Genomic DNA, 23,350 nt, shown 5'->3' with positions numbered 1-23,350 from the left:
TTTAATCCGGGACCCAGTCAAAGACCATGTATTGCATTTAGTTGTTAGGCCTTATTAATCTCATTTCCTTTAATCGAAACTGTTTCTCCACCTTTTCTATTCACATGACAATGACATTTTTTAAGAACTTTCGTCTGTGATGAATATGTTCTAAATTTGCCTGGTGATGGTTGCACGTATGAAGAACATACCAAAAACCAATTATACAATTTAAATGGGTGAATATGTGCAAAATGTCTCTAAATTTGTATTTGTCTGATTGTTCCCTTACGGTTAGAATTAGGATCTGATCCTTAAACAAATTTGCAACCAGTCCTCCTGTTTTAAGGCCTCGTCTTTACCTGTTCTCTCAGAGAAAATGATCTCCTCTCATCCTGGAGTCTTTGGGGAACTTTCAGGTACAACTCAAGGTCTTTTTTGCTTTTTCTCACTGCTAGGTCAGAATCCTGCTTTCTATAGTTTGCCCAAGTCAGTCTCTATCCCAAGTTAGACCATCTGATTTTGTTGCTTTCGGTACCTCTTGTCTGGAAGAACTCGTGTCTTTTATTAAAGCCTTTATTATTGTTTTATTGGAATTCCAGGAGGAAGCAGATGTAAAATGTATGTGTTCAATCTGGAACCATATTCAACTGAAAGTCCTATTCATTTACTTTTGAAATTGAAAGTTTATATAATCACTGTAAATTTAATACTTGCTTTTTGGAGAACATTTAGAAAGAAATAATAAAGTTGGAAAGGAAAGGGCTCATTTATAGTCCCACTTCCTAATACAGTCACTATTCGTATTTTCTTTTTTTACTTCTTCTACTTCTTTTTCTTTTGCTACAAGCTATTGCATTTTCCCATCAGTATGGGGGTATATATACACATACACATATATATGTATATATACACACATATATATGTGTATATATACACTATATATATTTTATATATATAATAGATAGATGCCGGTAGATGCTCTACATATTCTTTGGTGAGGTGTCTACTCAGGTCTTTTGCCTTTTTTTTTTTTTTTTTTTTTTGAGCTAGGTCTCACTCTGTGGCCCACGCTGGAATGCAGTGGTGTGAGCTCGACTCACTGCAAACTCTGCCTCCAGGGTCCAAGCGATTCTTCTGACTTAGCCTCTCGAATAGCTGGGATTACAGGCACCCACCACCACGCCCAGCTAATTTTTGTATCTTTAGTAGAGACGGGGTTTCACCATGTTGGCCAGGCTGGTCTCCAACTCCTGACCTCAGATGATCCACCCGCCTCGGCCTCCCAAAGTGTTTGAATTACAGGTGTGAGCCACCACACCCAGCCATCTTTTGCCTATTTTCTAATCAGGTTGTTTCTTATTCTTGAGTTGTAAAAGTTCTTTGTATATTTTAGATAACAGTCTTAACCAAAAGGTTTTTGGCATATATTTTTCCCAGTCTGTGACTTATCTTCTCATTCTCTTGACAGTGTCTTTCACAGGGCATTTATGTTGCTGCTTTTTAAAACTAGAATCATACAATATACAACAAACATTACTCATGCTATTATAAAGATCTTGCGTTTTTTTATTGTGATAAAATATATAACATTCTAGCTTTTTTAAAGTGTACGATTCAGTGACATCAAGTACATTCACTTTGTTGTGCAACCATCGCCACTAACCATCTCCAGAACCTTTTCATCATCCCAAACTAAAACTCTCTACCAATTAAATAATAAGGGACCATTACTGGCTCCCCCAGTGCCTGGCAACTATCATTCTATTTTCTTTCTCTGTACATTTCATTACTCTAGGTACCTCAGATAGATATTTGTCATTTTGTGAATGCTTTTGCAATTTAACATTACAATATTACTCAATGATATACTAAATAGACCATAGTTTATTTACCCATTTCTCACTGTTGAACATGTTAATTGTGGTTCGAATTTTTTGCTATTATATTTGATCCAATTTTTTGCTATTATATTTGAACATATTTATGCATTATATGTTTTAAGTAACAATATGCCATTATAACAGATTCCTAGAGGGGAATTACTGAAAACAGGCTAAGAGTATTTTTAAAAATCTTGATACAGTTTTGCAACTTACCTTGCAAAAAAATCTTAAGAATTTATGCATCCACAAGTGACATAGAACAAGTGCCTATTTCACCATATTCTCAACAGTATTATAACTCAAGTCTGTGCTAACTTGATCAGCAAAAAAAACCAAAAAGTACCTGTTAGTTATGATATGCCTATGACACTTGTGAGACTGACCTGTTTTCCAGTTTTATTAGTTGATCTCTCTCTTTTGTGAAATTTTGCGCATATCCTTACTCCATTTATCTAATGTATTCTTAATGGTTTTCTTATAACTTTATGTAAAGCTCTTCATATAACAAAAGTAGCCATCTTTTGTCTATCATGTTTTCTGTAAATACTTTCTCAGCATGTTTGCTTTTAAATCGTCGTTTCTTTTTTAACATAGAGTTGTTTCCAGGAATTCTTAAAAATAGAATACACTTAGGAGAAAAAAGGATGGTCATGGTGAACTTTAGAATTCTCTTTCAGGAATGTGATTTCATAGGACATTAATTATTCATCGCTAAGAGGGTCAAATTTCCCAAGATGAAGTTTTCTACAGCTAAGCCAATACTTTTGCATAACATTTAAAAGCAAATTGACAATTAACCTTGGATAATAGAGCAATGATGTAAGATGACCCTTGCAATAAACACTGTTTAGAAGTCAGGTTGCCTCATTCAGCACCAGCTGGAACTACTCTGTAGAATAAAATGTGCATTACTCTCTGCTGTTATCAATGCCAAGCACAACTAAGGTCATTAGTAATTTGTAGCACAGATTTCAGAACAACTAACAGACCATAACCAAGGTGTACAATTCCTATGTTGCAAACAAAGTCCAAACAGGTTGAGTTGTCGCTGATTTCCACATATGGAGCCTTACTTTTTCTGTACCTATATTTTGAAAGTAAGCATCTTTCCTGGGTCGGCCACATAACAGGATTTAGGAGAAAAATAAAAGAGACCTTAAAGTAAAAAATACAAAAATTATTACAACCTTCAGCAAGCTACAGAGAGTCCTAGGACATTTGCTTATGCACCTGGGCATTTATGAAAACTAGAGGAAAAGAAAAGATGCATTTGTTGTGACAGTAACACTCCACTTTGCTTTGCAAGAGGAGAGAGTCCTACCATGGTTTCTCTGCCCACACCTGACATTCAAGGGCATTTTGCAAAGGAAATCAGTGAGGATGAAAATCCAAGTCACTTGATGGCTGTGTGATGCAAAAGGCAAAACTAGTCTCGTCTTCCTCTTATACCCAAATTGGAGAAAAGTTGTAACTGTGAGTTTACAGAAGACAAGATGAATGGTACTGTCACAATCATAGTCCCCACAGTTTCTGAGATCTAAGACTGAACCAAGTCCAAGCCAGATTTAGTACATTCCCACATGCCCAGGGCTTGTAAAGGTGCAAACCTGAAAGGATTTCACTTCTATGCCAAACAAGCAATAGGAAAAGGTTTATGGATTTTATTTTTGTAACAATAGTAGAATTTTTGCTTGCACTTCATAATTTATAAAACAGCCTTCACATTAACAAATTATCTTATTAATTCATTTCAACAGTGCCACCACACTGGGAGCTGGGTACCTCTATATGTACGCCCCATGTATCAAAAGGTGCCTTAAATGTTGTAACTTCTCAATAAATGCTTTTTGAATAGCTGTATATTTAGGTGAACTTCTCTCTTCAAATTGGCCATGTGAATAGGTGAGCCATCACACCTCAAATGTAAGGAAGTAGCAGTGATTTGTTATTGGACAATTCACCCATGTGCGTGCACATGTGCGCACGCACACACACACACTAAGTAGCATGATGCATTAGGTGGAGAGGATTAATTATATTTTATTAAATAAGTCACATTAGTTACTATGCCTTTTCCTTACTCAAATCCAACCAATCTGCTTTTTAACCCTATAACAAGGTCTTCTGAAATATATATTTTTTAACTAGGCAGGTATAAGAGTATCTGGCCCATTAGTTATTCCTTGATTGGCTAGGTTGTAATGTGGAAAGCTGACAGTTTTGGAAGTTCGTCAGTACAACATAGTGCTTCATCAAGGCTTGCCATTGTGATACAAGTGGAGTCCAAGGGGTAGGGCTGGACAATCTCCTGTAGTCCTATCCTGCTCTACAAGCCATAATTCTAAGAGCATGAAATTGAAAACTTGGAAGTTTAAAATGATGTCACTGGCCAAATGTGGCTAAGAGAGGATCTCAAAGATTACTTTGAGAAAAATCAAGAAATCTTATACCAAAATGTGGGCAAAATAGTATTAAGAGACAATGGTGCCTGAATACAAAATAATAACATCAGATAATACATGGTATCCACTACAAGACAAACTAATGAGAAGGTCTTAGATATTTGGAATTGAGAAAGTGAGACCATCGGCAAAAAATATTTGATGTACGCCAGGCGTGGTGGCTCACACCTGTAATCCCAGCACTTTGGGAGGCTGAGGTGGGCGGATCACCTAAGGTCAGAGTTTGAGACCAGCCTCGCCAACATGGTGAAACCCTGTCTCTACTAAAAATACAAAATTAGCCGGGCGTGGTGGCACATGCCTCTAATCCCAGCTACTCTGGAGGCTGAGGCAGGAGAATCGCTCGAACCCAGGAGGTGGAGGTTGCAGTGAGCTGAGATCATGCCATTGCACTCCAGCCTGGGCAACAAGAGCAAAAACTCCATCTCAAAAAAAAATTTTTTTTGATGTTATAATTCATTTTGCTCACTATTTCTCCCATGGCACTTCTTTAATTCTTCCATTATACTGCAATTTTTTTTTTTTTTTTGGTCCATTGAGGCATTTTTCTTATAAGCATGTATTACATCCCTAGAAAAAGAATCCCAGAATTTTCCCTCCTGTGTGTTTTTGTCTTGCTTCTTCATGGTCCGTGATGCCAGCTGAGGTGGTCAGCGCAATAAAACCAAACTGATGAGACATGAGCATATTATTCTGCCATCTTTCTTGGTCTTTGGGTTGCACATCAAACCTGGGGCTGATCACTCCACACTTGTTTAACCTGCCTGTGAGGTTCACAACAATTTTCCCAGCTCTGTGATCATCAATGATTTCAAATTTGCCAGTGTAATCACGTTTCATCACAGTTGGAAACTGGATAATGACTCTGGAGCACAGTCTGATAAGAACTTGGTGTTTGTCTCTCTTTTTGACATTGTTGATGCTCTTGAGAGCATCAGCCAGGACGTTCATGTGCACAATTATGGCGGCATGGAAAGAAATCGTGTATACTAGAATATTTATGGGATTGCCTCTCCCACTAGAGCTTTGGCTCCTGGCGTGGAACCATTCATCATTCATCATGTAGTCTCAGGAATGGGAACATTGAAGATGATTTTTTTTAGTTTCTTCAAGGAATAAGTAGACAAACTCATTTTACTTTTTATTTGCTGGTCTTTCTTCTACACCCTTCTTTCTCCTTTATCTGTCTTTCTTTCTTTTTCCCATGTTAGGATAGAAATAAAAACACTTATGCTCTAGCCCTGGTTCTGACATTTACTAACTCTGTCACTCTTGTTCCTATCAAAAAATGGGAATAGTAGCACCTGTCATTCCCTAACTCTTTGACAGAAATGTCATACGAGTTCTGGTGAAATTGTACACGTGAAATCATGCCAAAGGCTTCAGGAGAAACAGTTAGATAAATCAGAGGTAGTGTTTTGATAATTTGCATTGACTATCATATACTGCTCTGCAAAACTAAGAAAACATTAGGAAAAGCTAAAAGTGAATAGGTAGGTGTAGCAAGAGAACAGTGGTGAACTCTCAAAATGTCATCAAAGGAGCAATTAATGCACCATCAAATTATTTTTTCCCAGTTAAAAATACAGTGTTATTAAAATGGTTCTCTGGGAGGCTAAGCAAAACTAAGCCAAAAATGGACAATTAACCACAGGATACGTCTGAGTTTCTGAAAGACTCTGAAGCAGTTATACCCTTTATGAGACTAAGTCATTTTCATAAGCAACATTTTACAGACTTTCTTAAAAATGGGATGAGAGGTTACATCCTCATTACCACCATCACTCCCTACCTCCCACTCCAGCTTACCTCATTCTGCTTTATACCTAAAACAACTTGGGATCTGACTCTTAGATAATTTTAACAGTTCTCTTAGTGGCTTTCTCTAATGGGATAGAAGGGGCATTCCTGGTTAGGTGTTGCTAGAGTGCAATTCAGAGCAAACTCCTTCAACAGAAAGTCTATCTAACTAGTAACTGGCAGATTCACATCACAAAAAATAAACTGTAATAATAGGAAAAAGTAAAGGCAGACTTGGCTCAAAAGGGTCTCAGCTACTGCCAGAATTCCCCACATCTGCAGTAAAAGATAAAAAGCAGGAGAAAGGTAACTGCTTTCCTATAAAAATGAACTTGCTCATTTGTGAAACAAATAAAACACAACTTTATATTGCTTTATACGAGTCCTTGCTTCTCATAGGTATTATAGCTGTGAAATACTTCCATGTGCTGTAGCAGCAACACAATTACATGGAAACATCTAAAGGTAAACTGCCTTTTTTCTATCAAACTAGTAGACTTACACTGTTCTCTCATCTGTGCTCCAGACTTTGACATGAACTGCATTGTTGACATCACTTCTTGTATGTCTCAAAGACACCGTAACTCAAACTCAACATGCCTCAAAACAAATCACCATGTCTTTCACCCCTCAAGACTTAGTCGTCTCCCAGGAATCCTATATATATCTTATATATATGTGTGTGTATATGTGTGTGTGTATATATATTCACACACATTTTGCTACAGGCATGCTCCCTTCCTCCTCAAGTCCTTGGAATGCAGCTAGGATTCAAACCACATTTGTCTGACTCCTAAATCAAGGCACTTTCCACCATTTCACCTTGTCCCCCAGGAAGTGTTTCTCCATGTAAATGTGCACATTATAACATGCAAACATACTTAAGACTCAGCAGTTTAGAAAAAGCTGAAAATATGCTCTATTATCTTCCCATTTTTTATGAAAAATTTCAAACACGCACAAAAATCAAGAGAATAGAAAATGAACCCCCATATATACCTCATTCACACCTCAAAATTATCAAGATTTTCCTGTTGTATCATCTGTTCCTTTTTCTTTTGTTTTTCTTTACTAAAGCACTTTAAATCAAATCATAGACAACATATCGTTTTACTTCTACGGGCTTCATTATGTAGAGTTTCCATAATCCCCATGTGTCATGGAAGGGACCTGGTGGGAGGTAATGTAATTAGGGCGGTTACCTTCATGCTGTTCTCACGATAGGGAGGGAGTTCTCATGAGATCAGGGTTTTATAAGGGGCTTTTCCCCCTTTTGCTCAGCACTTGTCCTAGCTGCCACCATGTGAAGGAGGATGTGTTTGCTTCCCCTTCTGCCATGATTATAAGTTTCTCGAGGCTTCCCCCAGTCATGCTGAACTGTGAGTCAATTAAATCTCTTTCCTTTATAAATTATCCAGTCTCGGGATGTCTTTATTAGCAGCATGAGAACAGACTAATACAGTAAATTGGTACTGGGTACTGGGGTGCTGCTTTAAAGATACAAAAAAATGTGGAAGTGACCTTGGAACTGGGTAACAGCAGAGGTTGGAGCAGTTTGGATGGCTCAGAGAAGACAGAAAATGTGGAAATGTTTGGAACTTCCTAGAGAATTGGAGGGCTCAGAAGAAGGTGGGAAGATGTGGAAAAGTTTGAAACTTCCTAGAGACTTGTGAATGGCTTGACCAAAATGCTGATAGTGATATGGACAATAAAGTCCAGGCTGAGGTGGTCTCAGATGTAAATGAGGAACTTGTTGGGAACTGGAGTAAAGGCCACTCTTGCAATGCAAAGAGACTAGTGGCATTTTGCCCCTGCTCCGGAGATCTGTGGAACTTTGAACTTGAAAGAGATGATATAAGGTATCTGGCAGAAGAAACTTCTAAGTGGCAAAGGGTTCAAGAGGAAGCAGAGCATAGGAGTTTGGAGAACTGCAGCCTGATGATACGATGAAAAAGAAAATCCATTTCTGGAGAGAAATTCAAGCTGGCTGCAGAAATTTGCATAAGTCATGAGGAGCCAAATGTTAATCACCAAGACAATGAGGAAAATGTCTCTCCAGGGCATGTCAGAGACCTTCACAGCAGCCCCTCCCATCACAGGCCTGGAGGCCTAGGAGGGATAAATGGTTTTGTGGGCAGGCCAGGACCTCCCTGCTCTATGCAGCCTCAAGACACAGTGTCCTGTGACCCAGCTACCTCAGCTCCAGCTGTGACTATAAGGGGCCAACGTACAGCTCAGGCTGCACATACAGCTCAGGCCATTGCCTCAGAGGGTACAAGATCCAAGCCTTGGTGGCTTATATGTGGTATTGAACCTGTGGGTGCACAGAAGTCAAGAATTGAGGTTTGGGAACCTCTGTCTAGATTTCAGAGGATGGATGGAAATGCCTGGAAGTCCAGGCAGAAGTTTGCTGCAGGGGTAGAGTCTTCATGGAAAACTTCTGCTGGGGCAGTGTGGAAAGGAAATGTGAGGTTGGAGGCCCCACACAGAGTCCCCACTGGGGCACTGGTTGGCGGAGCTGTGAGAAGAAGGCCACCATCCTCCAGACTCCAGAATGGTAGCTCCACCAACAACTTACACCGTGTGCCTGGAAAAGCCACAGACACTCAATACCAGCCTGGGAAAGCAGCTGGGAGGGGTTACGGGGAAGCTTTACCCTGAAAAGCCACATGGGCAGAGCTTCCCAATGCCATGGGAGCCTACCTCTTGCTTCGTTATGTATCTCTAAACAAAAAATGGACACTTTCTTATATGGCCATGAGGCCATTATCATATTTAACAAAATTAGCAATAAATTTTGGTATCATATAACAAGAGTTTATGAATAAATTTCCATAATTGTTTCCAAAAACTCTTTTTATAGTGTGTTTGAATTTAGTTGTTATGTCTCCTAAATCTCTTTCTCATTTTTATCCCCATGCCATTGGCTTGTTCTAGAGACCAGGTCAATTATTCTATAAGATGTCCCATATTCTGGATTTATCTGTTTGCTTCTTCAAAGTATCATTTAACTTGTATGTTTCTTCATTTTCTGTAAACTGGAGCTTAGTTCTAAAACCTTGATTAGATTCATGTTCTACTATTTTGGCAAGAATATTTTATAGGTAGTGCTGTGTACTTCGAATTGCATCTTATCAGGAAGATCACAGGCTCATTGCTCGACTTTTAATGATACTTAGTATTACTTTATTTTATCATAATTAATGAATACACATAAATTCAATGAATAGTAGCCAAACACCTACTATGAGCCAGGGACCCTTCCAGATTCTTGGCATAAAGAGGACAGTAAGGTCTTTATCTTCATGAAGCTTTCACATATTATCATTTTAATAATTGTTCTACAGATGCTTTTGAATTTAACATTTATATATATAATCTTTATATATGTATGTATGTGTGTGTGTGTATCAGTCATGTGCTTCAAAACAACATATTACTAAATGATAGAACTGTGGTGCTATAATATAATCATGGAGTTGAAAAATTTCTGTCACCTAGTGACGTCTTAATGGTCCTGACTCTATGCAGGCCTATGCTAGTTTGTGTGTGTGTGTGTGTGTGTGTGTGTGTGTGTGTGTGTGTTAGTTCTTAACAACAAAGTTTTAAAAGTACAAAATAAATTTTTTTAATTTTTAAATAGAAAACAAAAATAGAGATGACTATACTTTCAGGGATCATTTCTATAGCTCATTACTTGAAAATGGAAAAAATGTGTAGAATAAGGATAAGAAGAAAGAAAATATTTTTGTACATCTGTAAAATGTGTTTGTGTTTTAGGCTAAGTGTTATGAAACAGTCAACACGTTTTTAAAACTTAAAAACTTTTAACGTTTAAAACTTAAAAATTTATAACGTTTAAAAGCCACAGTAAGCTAAACTTAATTTATTATTGAAGAAAACATTTTTCAAGAAATTGGCCAGGCATGGTGGCTCATGCCTGTAATCCCAGAACTTTGGGAGGCAGAGGTGGGTGGCTTACTTGAGGTCATGAGTTCAAGACCAGCCTGACCAACATAGTGAAACCCTGTCTCTACTAAAAATTAAAAAAAATTAGCTGGGTGTGGTGGCAGGTATCTGTAATTCCAGATACTCGGGAGGCTGAGGCAGGAGAATCTTTTGAACCCAGGAGGTGAAGGTTGCAGTGAGCTGAGATTGTGCCATTGCACTCCAGCCAGGGCAACAGAGTGAGACTCCTATCTCAAAAAAAAAAAAAAAAGAAAAGAAAAAGAAAAGAAATTAAGTATAGCCTAAACAGTGTTTATAGTCTACATTGGTGTACAGTAATGCCCTAGGCCTTCACATTCACTCACCATTCACTGACTCACCCAGAGCAACTTCCAGTCCTGCAAGCTCCATTCATAAGTGCCCTCTACAGGTATATCACTTTTTATCTTTTATATCATATTTCTACTGTACCTTTTCTATGTTTAGATAAACAAATACTTACCATTGCATTGTAATTGCCTGAATTATTCAGTACAGTAACATGCACTACAGATTTGTAGCCTGGGAACAATAAGCTATACCACATAGCCTAAGTGTGTAGTAGGCTATTACCATTTAGGTTGGTGTAAGTATACATGTTCTATGATGTTCACACAATGACAAAATCACCTAACAATCCATTCTCAGATTGTATCCCTTGCATCGCTGTTCTTAAGTGATGCATGACAATATTCACATATTTGCATGTATTTGTGTAAACACACCCACCCACACATCCTTCATCCATTCAGATACTTATCAGATATTGACTAGCTTTGGGGGTATCTGTCCAGACCATAACTCAAATTCCCTTCAGTAAGAACTGCCCTGATGGTTGGGCGTGGTAGCTCATGCCTATAACCCCAGCACTTTGGGGGGCCGAGGCGGGTGGATCATCTAAGGCCAGAAGTTCAAGACCAGCCTGGCCAACATGATGAAATCCCATCTCTATTAAAAATACAAAAAATTAGCTAGGCATGGTGGCAGGTGCCTGTAATCCCAGCTACTCAGGAGGCTGAGGCAGGAGAATCGCTTAAACCTGGGAAGGCAGAGGTTGCAGAGCCAAGATCGTGCCATTGCACTCCAGTCTGGGAAACAAGAGCAAAACTCCGTCTCAAAAAAAAAAAAGAACTGCCCTCCCCTCATATTTGCACCAAAATCTCTTGACCATAGCTGACTGGACTAGGAATGGACAGTTGATGCAAGATAGTCAATAACAGTCTCTCTCTCTCAAGACTGTGAACAGAGAGACGCTTCAAGTGGGAACTGTGGCCTGGGTTCTAACAGCTTTCTAACTTCTGGTTCTTTCCTTTTGTGAAACCTACTGAATGTTCAGCTTCTCCTTGGATTTCATAATGTATCTTTTTTCTTCCCTTTCCTTTTTGGTGAAGCTATTCCCAGTTATCTTCTGTTACTGGCATGAAAAGATGTTCTTTAATTAAGATACTGACTATAACCCATTGCGTGAGAGAGTTCAGATGTCATTGTCAAATAATTTTTTTCTTTCCAGGTGAACAGACTTTCTTCATGCCTTTGGACATGAGCCTTCTGCCCAGCCCCGTGTGTAAATGAAGTAAGCTGCAGCCCATCAAGCTGATTGGTGGTCACAACACTCAAAGCTATGCCTACCAAAAAGCTGCCGCCATGGCTTGCCAAGGTGTTTCCCTCTTCCCTGATTATGAATTCCCGCCCTGCAGTTATTGTTTTGATGGGATAATAAAAATAGAAGCATTATCTTCAGATGCCAGCTATGCATTATCATACAAAGGAAGAGAGATCCTAAAAGGAGGACACCAGACCTTTCCCCTTTCCTTTCATTTGACATACCAGAATAATTTATCACTTTAGCAAGTACCATCACATTTCAATAAAATGTGAGCAGTGGGGTCATGCCAATAATGATTCCTTGAGAAGGAAGAGGGCAGAAAGGGAAAAGGATGTTTTGTGATGACAGAGTAGGGTATGAAATGATCATCCATATCCAGTACAAACTCACCCTTCTCATTCACTACAAGGCCAAACAAAAACTCGTTTTTACAGAGTTAGAGTAAGATATTTGATGATTTGGACATGAAAACTAATGATTTTCTTTCTCTCTGGCCAGCTATTCTTCATCTTTCTCAAGAGGTCAAGTTTGTTACCAGCAATCACAAGAGCCCTGAGTTCTTCCACACCAATGAACATGGTGCCACTGGGAAATCTGAGACATACAGAAAGAAGGAGGTGAAAATAGGTGAGGAGGAAACAGAATTGAAAAATGAAAAGAATAAGGGAAAATGAGAAAAAGGAAAAATAGGGCTATTAAAGAACTTATATGACAATACCTGAACCAACCAATCAATATTAGCATTACCAAAAGTGAGACATCCAGATATTTTATGCCTTGGAATATGATGCATTCACACTTTGCCACCTGAATCTACTTGAATTCTCTAGCTACAACCACATCTTTACAGGAAACAAAGGGATAGAAAAACAAGTAGCTGTAAAACCACAATACAAGGAAACATCAGCCAAATCCAGACATTCTATGGGATGAATGACCTAATGTCTTAGGTAGAGTTCTCTAACAAACAGACTCTGAGACAGAGAGCCATGTGCAGATTTATTGTAAAATGATCTCAGGGAATATACCTATAAGAGAGAGAGGCAAACAGGATTGGGCAAAGGGAGAAATTAAACGGCAACACAGTTGCAATGGAGAACTGGGGCAATCCCCCAGGGTGCTCTGGCCATTCCAAGATATCCTACACAGAGGCCAGAAGTCAGGCCATTTTACCCTCACAATGACCTTGCTCATATACTCACTCACTATGTAAAAAAGTACGGCTGGGCACAGAGTCTGGCCACCTGCTCTTGCAGCTTATCTGTGCACCATCACCCATGTTTGTCCAATCCCAGATGCACTACTTCCAATTTACAATGGATTCCTTATGGACCCACAAAATCTTATGACTTGGTGGTTCTGACAAAATCCAGCCTGACCACACGGTCATTAGATATTCCAGCATTACCAGAAGCTACCCAGTAGCTTCAGGGAGTTGTGTTTGTGATTGGTGTGTAGTTCTCTACTGCAAAGGGCATGATCTTGTGCCAGACCCTGGGCATCTATGTGTGATTTTTCTACTGGAGTTTGTTGTACACACCTTTACCCACTGTAGATACTTCCAGTGCCACAGTCAGCAGGTCACATGACCCAAGTGGCCGGGTTGCTTTTGCCACAGCCTGCATCTGCTAGAGACCTCTTTCCTTCTCTGGGCTCCTATCAAATCTGGAAATATTCCATGGTGGTTAGCAAATGATCAAAGCAGTATTCCTAAGTGTAGAATATACTGTCCCCAAGAACCCAAAGTGACCTACCAAAGGTTTTGATTCCTTCTTAGTAGCAGGAGGTGGAAGATACTATAATTTGTAGTTTACTTTGGAGAAAATGTCCTGGCATGCCCCAGACTGGGATCCTTAAAATTTCACAGATGTGGTGGACGCTTGAATGTTTGTAGGGATTATGTCCCACCTTCTGGAGCACAGATGTCTTTAACAAGGTCTCTGTATTAGTCTGTTCTCATGCTGCTAATAAAGACTTACCTGAGACTGCATAATTTATAAAGGAAAGAGGTTTACTTGACTCACAGTTCAGTATGGCTGGGGAGGCCTCAGGAAACTTACAATTATGGCAGAAGGGGAAGCAAACATATCCTTCTTCACATGGTGGCAGCAAGGAGAAGTGCTGAGCAAAAGGGGGAAAAGCTATTTATACAACCATCATATCTTGTGAGAACTCACTCACTATCATGAGAACAACAACTGGGGATAGCCACCCCATGATTAAATTACCTCCCACCAGGTCCCTCCCATGACACAACACATGAGGATTATGGGAACTATAATTCAAAAGGAGATTTGGGTGGGGACACAACCAAACCACATCATTCTGTCCCTGGCTCCTCCCAAGTCTCATGTCCTCATATTTCAAAACACAATTATGCACTTCCCAACAGTTCACCAAAGTCTTAATTCATTGTGGCATTAACCCAGAAGTCCAAGTCCATAGTCTTATCTGAGACAAGGCTAGTCCATTCCACCTATGAGCCTGTAAAATCAAAAGCAAATTAGTTACTTCCTAGACACAATGGAGGTACAGACATTGGGTAAACACACCCATTCCAAATGGGAGAAATTGGTCACAACAAAGGGGCTACAGGCCCCATGCAAATCTGAAATCCAACAGGGCAGGCATTAAACCTTAAAGTTCCAAAATGATCTCCTTTGACTCCTTGTCTCACATCCAGGGCACGCTGATGCAAGAGGTAGGCTCCCATGGCATTGGGAAGCTCTGCCCATGTGGCTTTCAGGGTAAAGCTCCCCCTAAACCCCTCCCAGCTGCTTTCCCAGGCTGGTGTTGAGTGTCTGTGGCTTTTCCAGGCACACGGTGCAAGCTGTTGGTGGAGCTACCATTCTGGGGTCTGGAGGATGGTGGCCCTCTTCTCACAACTCCGCCAACCAGTGCCCCAGTGGGGACTCTGTGTGTGGCCTCCAACCTCACATTTCCTTTCCACACTGCCCCAGCAGAAGTTTTCCATGAAGACTCCACCCCTGCAGCAAACTTCTGCCTGGACATCCAGGCATTTCCATCCATCCTCTGAAATCTAGACAGAGGTTCCCAAACCTCAATTCTTGACTTCTGTGCACCCACAGGTTCAATACCACATATAAGCCACCAAGGCTTGGGTCTTGTACCCTCTGAGGCAATGGCCTGAGCTGTATGTGTGGCCTGAGTTGTACATTGGCCCCTTATAGCCACAACTGGAGCTCAGGCAGCTGGGTCACAGGACACCGTGTCTTGAGGCTGCATAGAGCAGGGAGGTCCTGGCCTGCCCACAAAACCATTTATCCCTCCTAGGCCTCCAGGTCTGTGATGGGAGGGGCTGCTGTGAAGGTCTCTGACATGCCCTGGAGAGACATTTTCCTCATTGTCTTGGTGATTAACATTTGGCTCCTCATGACTTATGCAAATTTCTGCAGCCAGCTTGAATTTCTCTCCAGAAATGAGTTTTTCTTTTTCATCATATCATCAGGCTGCAGTTCTCCAAACTCCTATGCTCTGCTTCCTCTTGAACCCTTTGCCACTTAGAAGTTTCTTCTGCCAGATACCTTATATCATCTCTTTCAAGTTCAAAGTTCCACAGATCTCTGGAGCAGGGGCAAAATGCCACTAGTCTCTGCATTGCAAGAGTGGCCTTTACTCCAGTTCCCAACAAGTTCCTCATTTACATCTGAGACCACCTCAGCCTGGACTTTATTGTCCATATCACTATCAGCATTTTGGTCAAGCCATTCACAAGTCTCTAGGAAGTTTCAAACTTTCCCACATCTTCCCGCCTTCTTCTGAGCCCTCCAATTCTCTAGGAAGTTCCAAACATTTCCACATTTTCTGTCTTCTCTGAGCCATCCAAACTGCTCCAACCTCTGCTGTTACCCAGTTCCAAGGTCACTTCCACATTTTTTTGTATCTTTAAAGCAGCACCCCAGTACCCAGTACCAATTTACTGTATTAGTCTGTTCTCATGCTGCTAATAAAGACATCCCAAGACTAGATAATTTATAAAGAAAAGAGATTTAATTGACTCACAGTTCAGCATGACTGGGGGAGGCCTCGAGAAACTTATAATCATGGCAGAAGGGGAAGCAAACATGTCCTCCTTCACATGGTGGCAGCAAGGACAAGTGCTGAGCAAAAGGGGGAAAAGCCCCTTATAAAACCATCAGATCTCATGAGAACTCCCTCTCTATCATGAGAACAGCATGAAGGTAACCGCTCCAATTACATTACCTCCCACCAAGTCCCTTCCATGACATATGGTGATTATGGGAACTATAATTCAAAATGAGATTTGGATAGGGTCACAGCCAACCCATATCAGTCTCCAAGGACTTACTGTTCGTTGTCATTAAATAGTGCACCAATATGATGTTCTGAAGAACTCCTAGTTGATTCAAGTCCCTTCAGACTATACTATGTGTTGTGTTACAAGACAGAGACCTTTGCATCTTTTTCAAGCAAGAGGAGAGTTTGCTTTACAGAGAACAGTTAATCATTTTTGTGGGCCCAGAGGGTCCAGGGAAATCTGGTGATTCGATATTTTCAAATGCATTGATCCAGATGTCTCCACCCCCAGTCTTAGTACCTTACTTCTTTCCAACTGGGACCTAACCTTGGCATAGCAGATTTGCCAGACTTAAAAGTTCAATCTCCTCTAGAGCTATGTTACCCTTATAAAGCCCCAGATCTGATCATCTGCTTCTTCTGCCCCCTGGCTACAAGCAAAACAAATTCCTTTATAGGCTGCTGAGGAAGCCCTCTGGTGATTAATCATCCTCAGGCTTTAACTATCTTTGTCCAATGTATCAATAGTCCCTAGCAAGAGACATCCAAGCTCTCACAGTCTTTATGCTTGTTACTTCCCTCCAACCTATCAAATGTCTGTGATATTGCCCTTGGCAGTTCTTTCCCTTCCATGGTATCCCATCCTAGCTCACCACCAGTGATTTTTTAAAATTGCACCTCTACACCACACCAGAGCTATGGGTAGTCCACCAACTACCATTAATGGTGTTTGTATTGCCAGCTGGCATGCAGGGATTCAGCTTCAACATCCCATGTTAGATTCTGCTTGCTAGAGTCACTCATGGTGTCAACTGTCCAGGTCAGGTTTCCTAGAAAATAGACTTTGACAAGGAGACTGTGTTCAGAAATTTTAATGATAGTAGCCTCAGGAACATACCTAAAAGAAAGTGAGGAAAACAGGGTTGGGAAGAGGAAGAAACTGGACTCGTGCAGTCACAACAGAGTTCTCAGGCAATCTCACAGTGAGCTCTGGAATTGGGATGGTCCTTCAGAGTTGTCCCAAACTGGGGCAAAAAGGCCAGGTGTTTTTACCCCCAAAACGACCAGATATATGCTGTAGCCTTCAGCCACCCTCACTCCTGACAGCTACAACATGAATGCTCTGGTCATAAAGAAGAGATCTGGGCAGCACACCCACTATTCCAAATTTCTATAGAAATCAATGGCATGGGAGAAAGCAATGGAAAGGGGATTATAATTACAAAACAGGAGATTAAAAGGCAGAATGACCGATAGTAATATGTGTGCTTTGCTTTCATACCAGTCCACACAGACCAACTATAAAAAGGCATCTTTGAGGCCAGTGATGTGTCTGACACCTGTAATCATAGCACTTTCGGAGCCTAAGGCAGGCGGATTGCCTGAGCTCAGGAGTTTGAGACGAGCCTGGGTAACATGGCAAAACCCCGTCTCTACTAAAAATACAAAAATTAGCCAAGCATGGCGACGTGCACCTGTAGTCCCAGCTACTCTGGAGGCTGAGCAGGAGAATTGCTTGAACTGGGGAGGCAGAGGTTGCAGTGAGCCAAGATTGCACCACTTCACTCCAGCCCGGGCAATAGAGCGAGACTTCATCTCCAGAAGATAAAAAATAAAAATACTGGCCGGGCACGGTAGTTCACACCTGTAATCCCAGCACTTTGGGAGGCTGAGGCAGGCGGATCACCTGAGGTCAGGAGTTTGAGACCAGCCTGACGAACATGGAGAAACCCCATTTCTAATAAAACTACAAAATTAGCCAGGCATGGTGGCACATGCCTGTAATCCCAGCTACTCAGGAGGCTAAGGCAGGAGAATCACTTGAACCTCGGAGGTGGAGGTTGCAGTGAGCTGAGATCATGCCATTGCACTCCAGCCTGGGCAATAGGAGTGAAACTCCATCTCAAAAAATAATAATAATAAAATAAAATAAAAATAAAAATAATTTGTTAAAAAGGCATCTTTGAGATAACTGGGGAAATGTTCTTGTGGACTGAGTACTAGATGACATTACAAAATTACTATAGGCTGGGTGCGGTGTCTCACACCTGTAATCCTAGCACTTTGGGAGGCCGAGGTGGGTGGATCACCTGAGGCCAAGAGTTTAAGACCAGCCTGGCCAACATGGTGAAACACCATCTCTACTAAAAATACAAAAATTAGCTGAGTGTGATGGCACGTGCCTGTAATCCCAGCTACTCGGGAGGCTGAGGCAGGAGAATCGCTTGAACCCGGGAGGTGGAATGCAGTGAGCCAAGATCACGCCACTGCACTCCAGCCTAGAAGACAAGAGCAAGACTCCGTCTCAAACAAACAAACAAACAAACAAACAAAAAAACGACTATTGATTTTGTTACATGTAATAATGGCATGGTAGTTATGTAAAAAAAAAAAAAAAGTCCTTCTCTACTTGAGAAGAGGAAATGACATGGTGTCTGGAATTTTCATTAAAATATTCCAGGACAATACCGGAGGAGAATAGAAATATAACAAGGTTGACAAAATATTAATTATTGTTGAAGCTGAGTGATGCATGATAAGCACTTTTTCTAGCATTGTCACTATTTTTGCTTAAGATTTCCTTAATAAAAATATTAGGGACATGTGACAGGTAATTGTGATGTGCCACCAACCATTGCCCACAAGCACCACAAGATCCATTGTTGCCACTCAAGTCCCAGATTTCTTTCCATGATGTCTCGCAAGATAGAAAAGTAGTCCCAAATTTAAAATCATAGATATGAATTGCAGGGAGATTCTGTTTAGAGCACAATTTGAACCATTAAAAGCAATTAAAGGCAGACCTTTTCTTATATTGTTTATCAAATTATACCCAGAGTCTAGCTCACTGCTTGGCCCAGGATAGATGATGAGTAAATGTTTGTGGAAATTAAAATGCAAGATACACTCCCTGGCATCTCCGTCCTGTCACCATCCACCACTCCCTTAGTTTGTTTCTGTCCTTTAGATTCTCTGGGCTACATTCAGAATCTGTTCCAATTAACTAAGGTTATGAGTTCTTGCTGTCCTGTTTTTGGTCTTGTGTGAGCACTGGCGCATCATAGGCAACTGTTACTCCTATTATCAGCAATGACCTCCCCCTCTTAAGAAACAACCCCCCTTCCAAGTGTGTGTTCCACATAAGTGAAACGGTAAAGAAGAGCAGTAATAGGTAAAACATGTTTCAGAGAAAGCAAGGCAACAGGAAGTTGGGGAGGGGAAAGCTGGGCTCCACTAAAACCGGGTAAAGAAACAGGGAGAGGGGAAGGAAAGTGAAATCCGGGCAGATTCAAAAACCCTGAGGACCTGTGGGAAAAACCGTCAGACTTCTGGCGAGGAACTGAAATGTATGTCTGCAAAATATGTATAGCCAAGCAACTAACCACTTCAACCTCCCAATATCCTTTCTCTAGGCCCCTTAAGAGCTGTCTTCCCACACCTTCCACCCCCTTTCTCCAACAAAGTCCAAAATCAGCAATCAGTGTTGACATCAACGTGCAAAGGGCTTAGAGCCCCAGGTAAAACAAAAGACGCCTGCAAAAAGGCAAATGAGAAAGGAACTCAAGGAAAGTTCATGATGGAAAAATAAACACAGGCAAAACAAACATCCACAGAGAGGAAAAAGAGGGAAACCAAAGAGACAAGATCAGCCAGAAAAAATAAGAACAAAAACAATGAGAAAAGCCAAGAACAAGGGGGAAAAAAAGGACAGACTAAAATAAAATACAGGCATAATTCTCCAAAGAAAAGTGGAGGAAAAGGCAGGGAGAGAGTCAGCATTTGGGGCACAGGACTAAGAACTTTTACACAGGTTGGCTCACTTCATCTTTACATCACTCTGAAAAGTGAATATCACTATCTCCATTTTGCAGAGGTGAAAATACAGACCTATAGGATTAAGTTATTGGTCTAAGTCTATATAGATAGAAAATGATAGAGCAGAATTTCAACACGACTCTGCTAATTTCAAAACTTACGCTCTCTTGCAGCCTACCCTGGGTTTAAAAATGTGACAAATGTGGTTTTAAATTTGGTTGATTGCATTCATTAATACTAGTAACCATATTTTTAATTATTCCTTTATGTTGGATAATTCCTTAAAATGAGTCGAATGCTTTTATTTTTTTTATTTTTATTTTTATTTTTTGAGACGGAGTCTCGCTCTGTCGCCCAGGCTGGAGTGCAGTGGCTGGATCTCAGCTCACTGCAAGCTCCGCTTCCCGGGTTTACGCCATTCTCCTGCCTCAGCCTCCCGAGTAGCTGGGACTACAGGCGCCCACCACCTCGCCCGGCTAGTTTTTTGTATTTTTAGTAGAGACGGGGTTTCACCATGTTAGCCAGGATGGTCTCGATCTCCTGACCTTGTGATCCACCCATCTCGGCCTCCCAAAGTGCTGGGATTACAGGCTTGAGCCACCGCGCCCGGCCTGAGTCGAATGCTTTTATTTCTTCCAAAACATTATACTTCTCACCCCACTCATCCTCCCACTTATAGATCTAAGACTCTCTCCCACACAGATGAACCATCTAACCACACACAAGCAGCTAAGGCAAAAGAGTTGACACTATCCACCTGTTCAGGTGACTCTAAAGCTGTCACACACACAAGAAAAATACTGTTCTGGGACCAATCTGGGAAGGACTAAAATTATAGGAGGGAGAGTCAGGGTCAGTAGGTGACTGAGACTGACTCTAATATGAAAATATCCTTGAAGCTGATGGTGAAACTGTGGGGACAATGAATGTGTATCTGGTGTGTGTTGGGGGAACTGAATGGTGTATATCTTACTTCCTGTTAGGTCATAAGCTCCAACAGGGCACCTTTATGTTGTCCAAACACTACAATGCCTTCAACCTCAAAGGCGCTCAAAGATTAGTCAATGAATGAATGAATACAGAGTCTTACATTACAGCCTTGTGAATTTGGGGAGTATCAAGATACTCATTTTATTTTGAAAATGTAAAGTTACTCTTAAATTTTTAAACATAGAATAAAGGAAGTCAGGATGGCATAACTATGTTTCAGGACTGAACTAGTTCCTTTTTCAGCATGAGGAAAGTGGTCAACAGCTAGGACCTAGGGAGATGGCAGAAAGAAGTGCTAACCTGACTGCAGTCAGAGAATATTGGTTTTCCTTTAACCTTTAGGTTTTTCCCTACTAACTTTTCGGCATGTTCCCACCCATCGAAGTTCTTACACTCCACATTTAGTAGTATCGGATACACAAACAGGCTACAGAGTCTGTACTGATAAAATGACTACCAAGCCTGATCTTCTGTTGGGAACTCTTGAATCCTTCCACAAAGAACCCCTTCTCCAACATGACTTTACAGGCCCCTCAGATTTACTGGCTGGGCTCTGACTACAGTGTTGATTTTCCTGGTTCATAAAGCCAAGCAGAGTTCCTGCTGCCAGACAGGTGTATTTGTTTTTGAATGATAAGGACACTCACTTGCTCTCAGTTTAGACTAATAATAAACACTTCAGACATCCTTCTAGGTCTGAAAAGGAAAGAATAAAAAACTCTCCAGCAACAAAGTCTGTTAATGGAGTCCTATTCCTTAAAGAATATATGGTCTTGTACCAGAGCTGGGTGCTTGCTGCTGACCTTTCTGGTCAAGCAAACTCTCTGAATATTGCCTTTGAAAGCCCTTTCCCATCAATAGAGGCCTCAGGTTAGGTTCATCTAATTATAGGGAAGGGGAACTTTGCGAGTCAGGAGAAATCAAATAATTAAAAGAGTATATTGGCCCGAAAGAAATATCAGAGGGAGTCATTGCCAATTAGGAAATCTTTTTTTTTTTTTTTTTCCTGAAACGGAGTCTCGCTCTGTCACCCAGGCTGGAGTGCAGTGGCGCAATCTCGGCTCACTGCAACCTCCGCCTCCCAGGTTCAAGCAATTCTCTTGCCTCAGGCTCCCAAGCAGCTGGGACTACAGGTGCATGCCACCACGCCCAGCTAATTTTTTGTATTTTTAGTAGAGGTGGGGTTTCACCATATTGGTCAGGCTGGTCTCAAACTCCTAACCTCAGGTGATTCACCCACCTTGGCCTCCCAAAATGCTGGGATTGCAGTTGTGAGCCACCACGCCCAGGCAAAGGAAACCTTTTTCACCTCTTTAGCCTAGCAGCCTAAAAACATGCTGCCTGTGTGAGTGGACATTTGATGAATCAGTAACAAAAGCAGACACAGCAGGTCAGCCAGGAGAAAATAAAAGAGTGTGGCAAAGGAAAAATCAAAGAGGAAGTAAACAGAACCGTTTTGCATTCCTTTAAACCACCTAAAAACCTAATGTTTTAAATGGAGTGGTTTAGAAAGGAATGCATCCAAGGTCCATTCATAGCCCTCTGCCTTGGTTATCAAGGTGGTGGTGGATGACTTCTGGGATCAAGATGTCCAACGACGTGAGGAGGGGTCCAGAAGACTGGGGGAGTAAGCTGGCTGCATCCTGGGCACCGATGCTGTAATCCCCTTCTGCCTCATATTGACTGTTCGAGCTTCAGCCTCTAATCTTATCTTTCACTCTTGTTTCTTAATCAATCCTACTGTTGTTAATGCTGATTTTTTGTTTTTTGGCTTTTTTGGGGTTTTTTGTTTTTATTTGTTTTTTGTTGCTGTTGTTTGAGACAGGGTCTCGCTCTGTCACCCAGGCTAGAGTGCAGTGACTTGATTTTGGCTCACTACAGCCTCAACTCCTGGGCTCACGCAATCCTCCCACCTCAGCCTCCTAAGTAGCTGGGACTATAGGCACTCATCACCACACCCAGCTAATTTTTGTATTTTTTGTAGAGATGGGGATCTTGCCATGTTGCCCAGGCTGGTCTCAAATCCTTGGGCTCAAGCAGTTACCCACCTCAGCCTCCCAAAGTTCAGGGATTACAAGTGCGAGCCACCGTGCCAGGCCTGTTGTTGATTTTTTACCACCACAAATCACTTGAAAGCAGCTTGCCTTAGCGGGAATCTGACAGGCCTGAGCACTACTGCTGTAGGTCGTCTCCCTCCCAGTTCTCGGTGTTCCACTAATGGAAGAGGAGGGAACACCTCAGCCTGAGATAGAGTGATGAGGGCATGGCACATTCATTGTCTCCAGGGCTGTTCGGGATCAGCACTGGCAGCACTGGCACTTCTTTGCTGAACCACGTTTCTGAAACTTTGAAACCAATGGCACCAAAAAAATGGCAACTCCTTCCATGAGGTAGGCATGAAAGAGTGCTTGTGACAAATTTATCTTGCTTTGTCTTACTCTCTTCATGTGACTTCTTCCTGGGGATTTTAAGTCTCTACAAATCAAACTAACCCTTCTCTTTCTCCAGTTGTTTTACATTATTTTGGTTCCCAAAACAACCCTTCT

General features: G+C 41.2%; 2 protein-coding genes across 2 annotated transcripts in view; both read right to left on the bottom strand.

Moving 5' to 3' along the window:
- Nucleotides 1-23,350, bottom strand: part of DHRS7 (dehydrogenase/reductase 7) — a 977,513-nt gene that overhangs the window by 452,318 nt on the left and 501,845 nt on the right. The gene's annotated exons all lie outside the window — the stretch shown is intronic.
- LOC126958987 (40S ribosomal protein S15a-like) lies at nucleotides 4,898-5,290 on the bottom strand. Its single transcript, XM_050797821.1, has one exon. It carries the CDS (start codon nucleotides 5,276-5,278, stop codon nucleotides 4,898-4,900), a length of 381 nt encoding a protein of 126 aa, XP_050653778.1. The 5' UTR covers nucleotides 5,279-5,290.

This window comes from Macaca thibetana, chromosome 7 (assembly GCF_024542745.1).
Source record: "Macaca thibetana thibetana isolate TM-01 chromosome 7, ASM2454274v1, whole genome shotgun sequence".
NCBI classification, from domain to species: Eukaryota; Metazoa; Chordata; class Mammalia; order Primates; family Cercopithecidae; genus Macaca; species Macaca thibetana.
This window is presented reverse-complemented; position numbering and strand designations above follow the sequence as displayed.

Excerpts from the sequence above, each read along its gene's own strand:
- LOC126958987 (XM_050797821.1), bottom strand. The coding sequence starts at position 5,278 with ATGAACGTCCTGGCTGATGCTCTCAAGAGCATCAACAATGTCAAAAAG.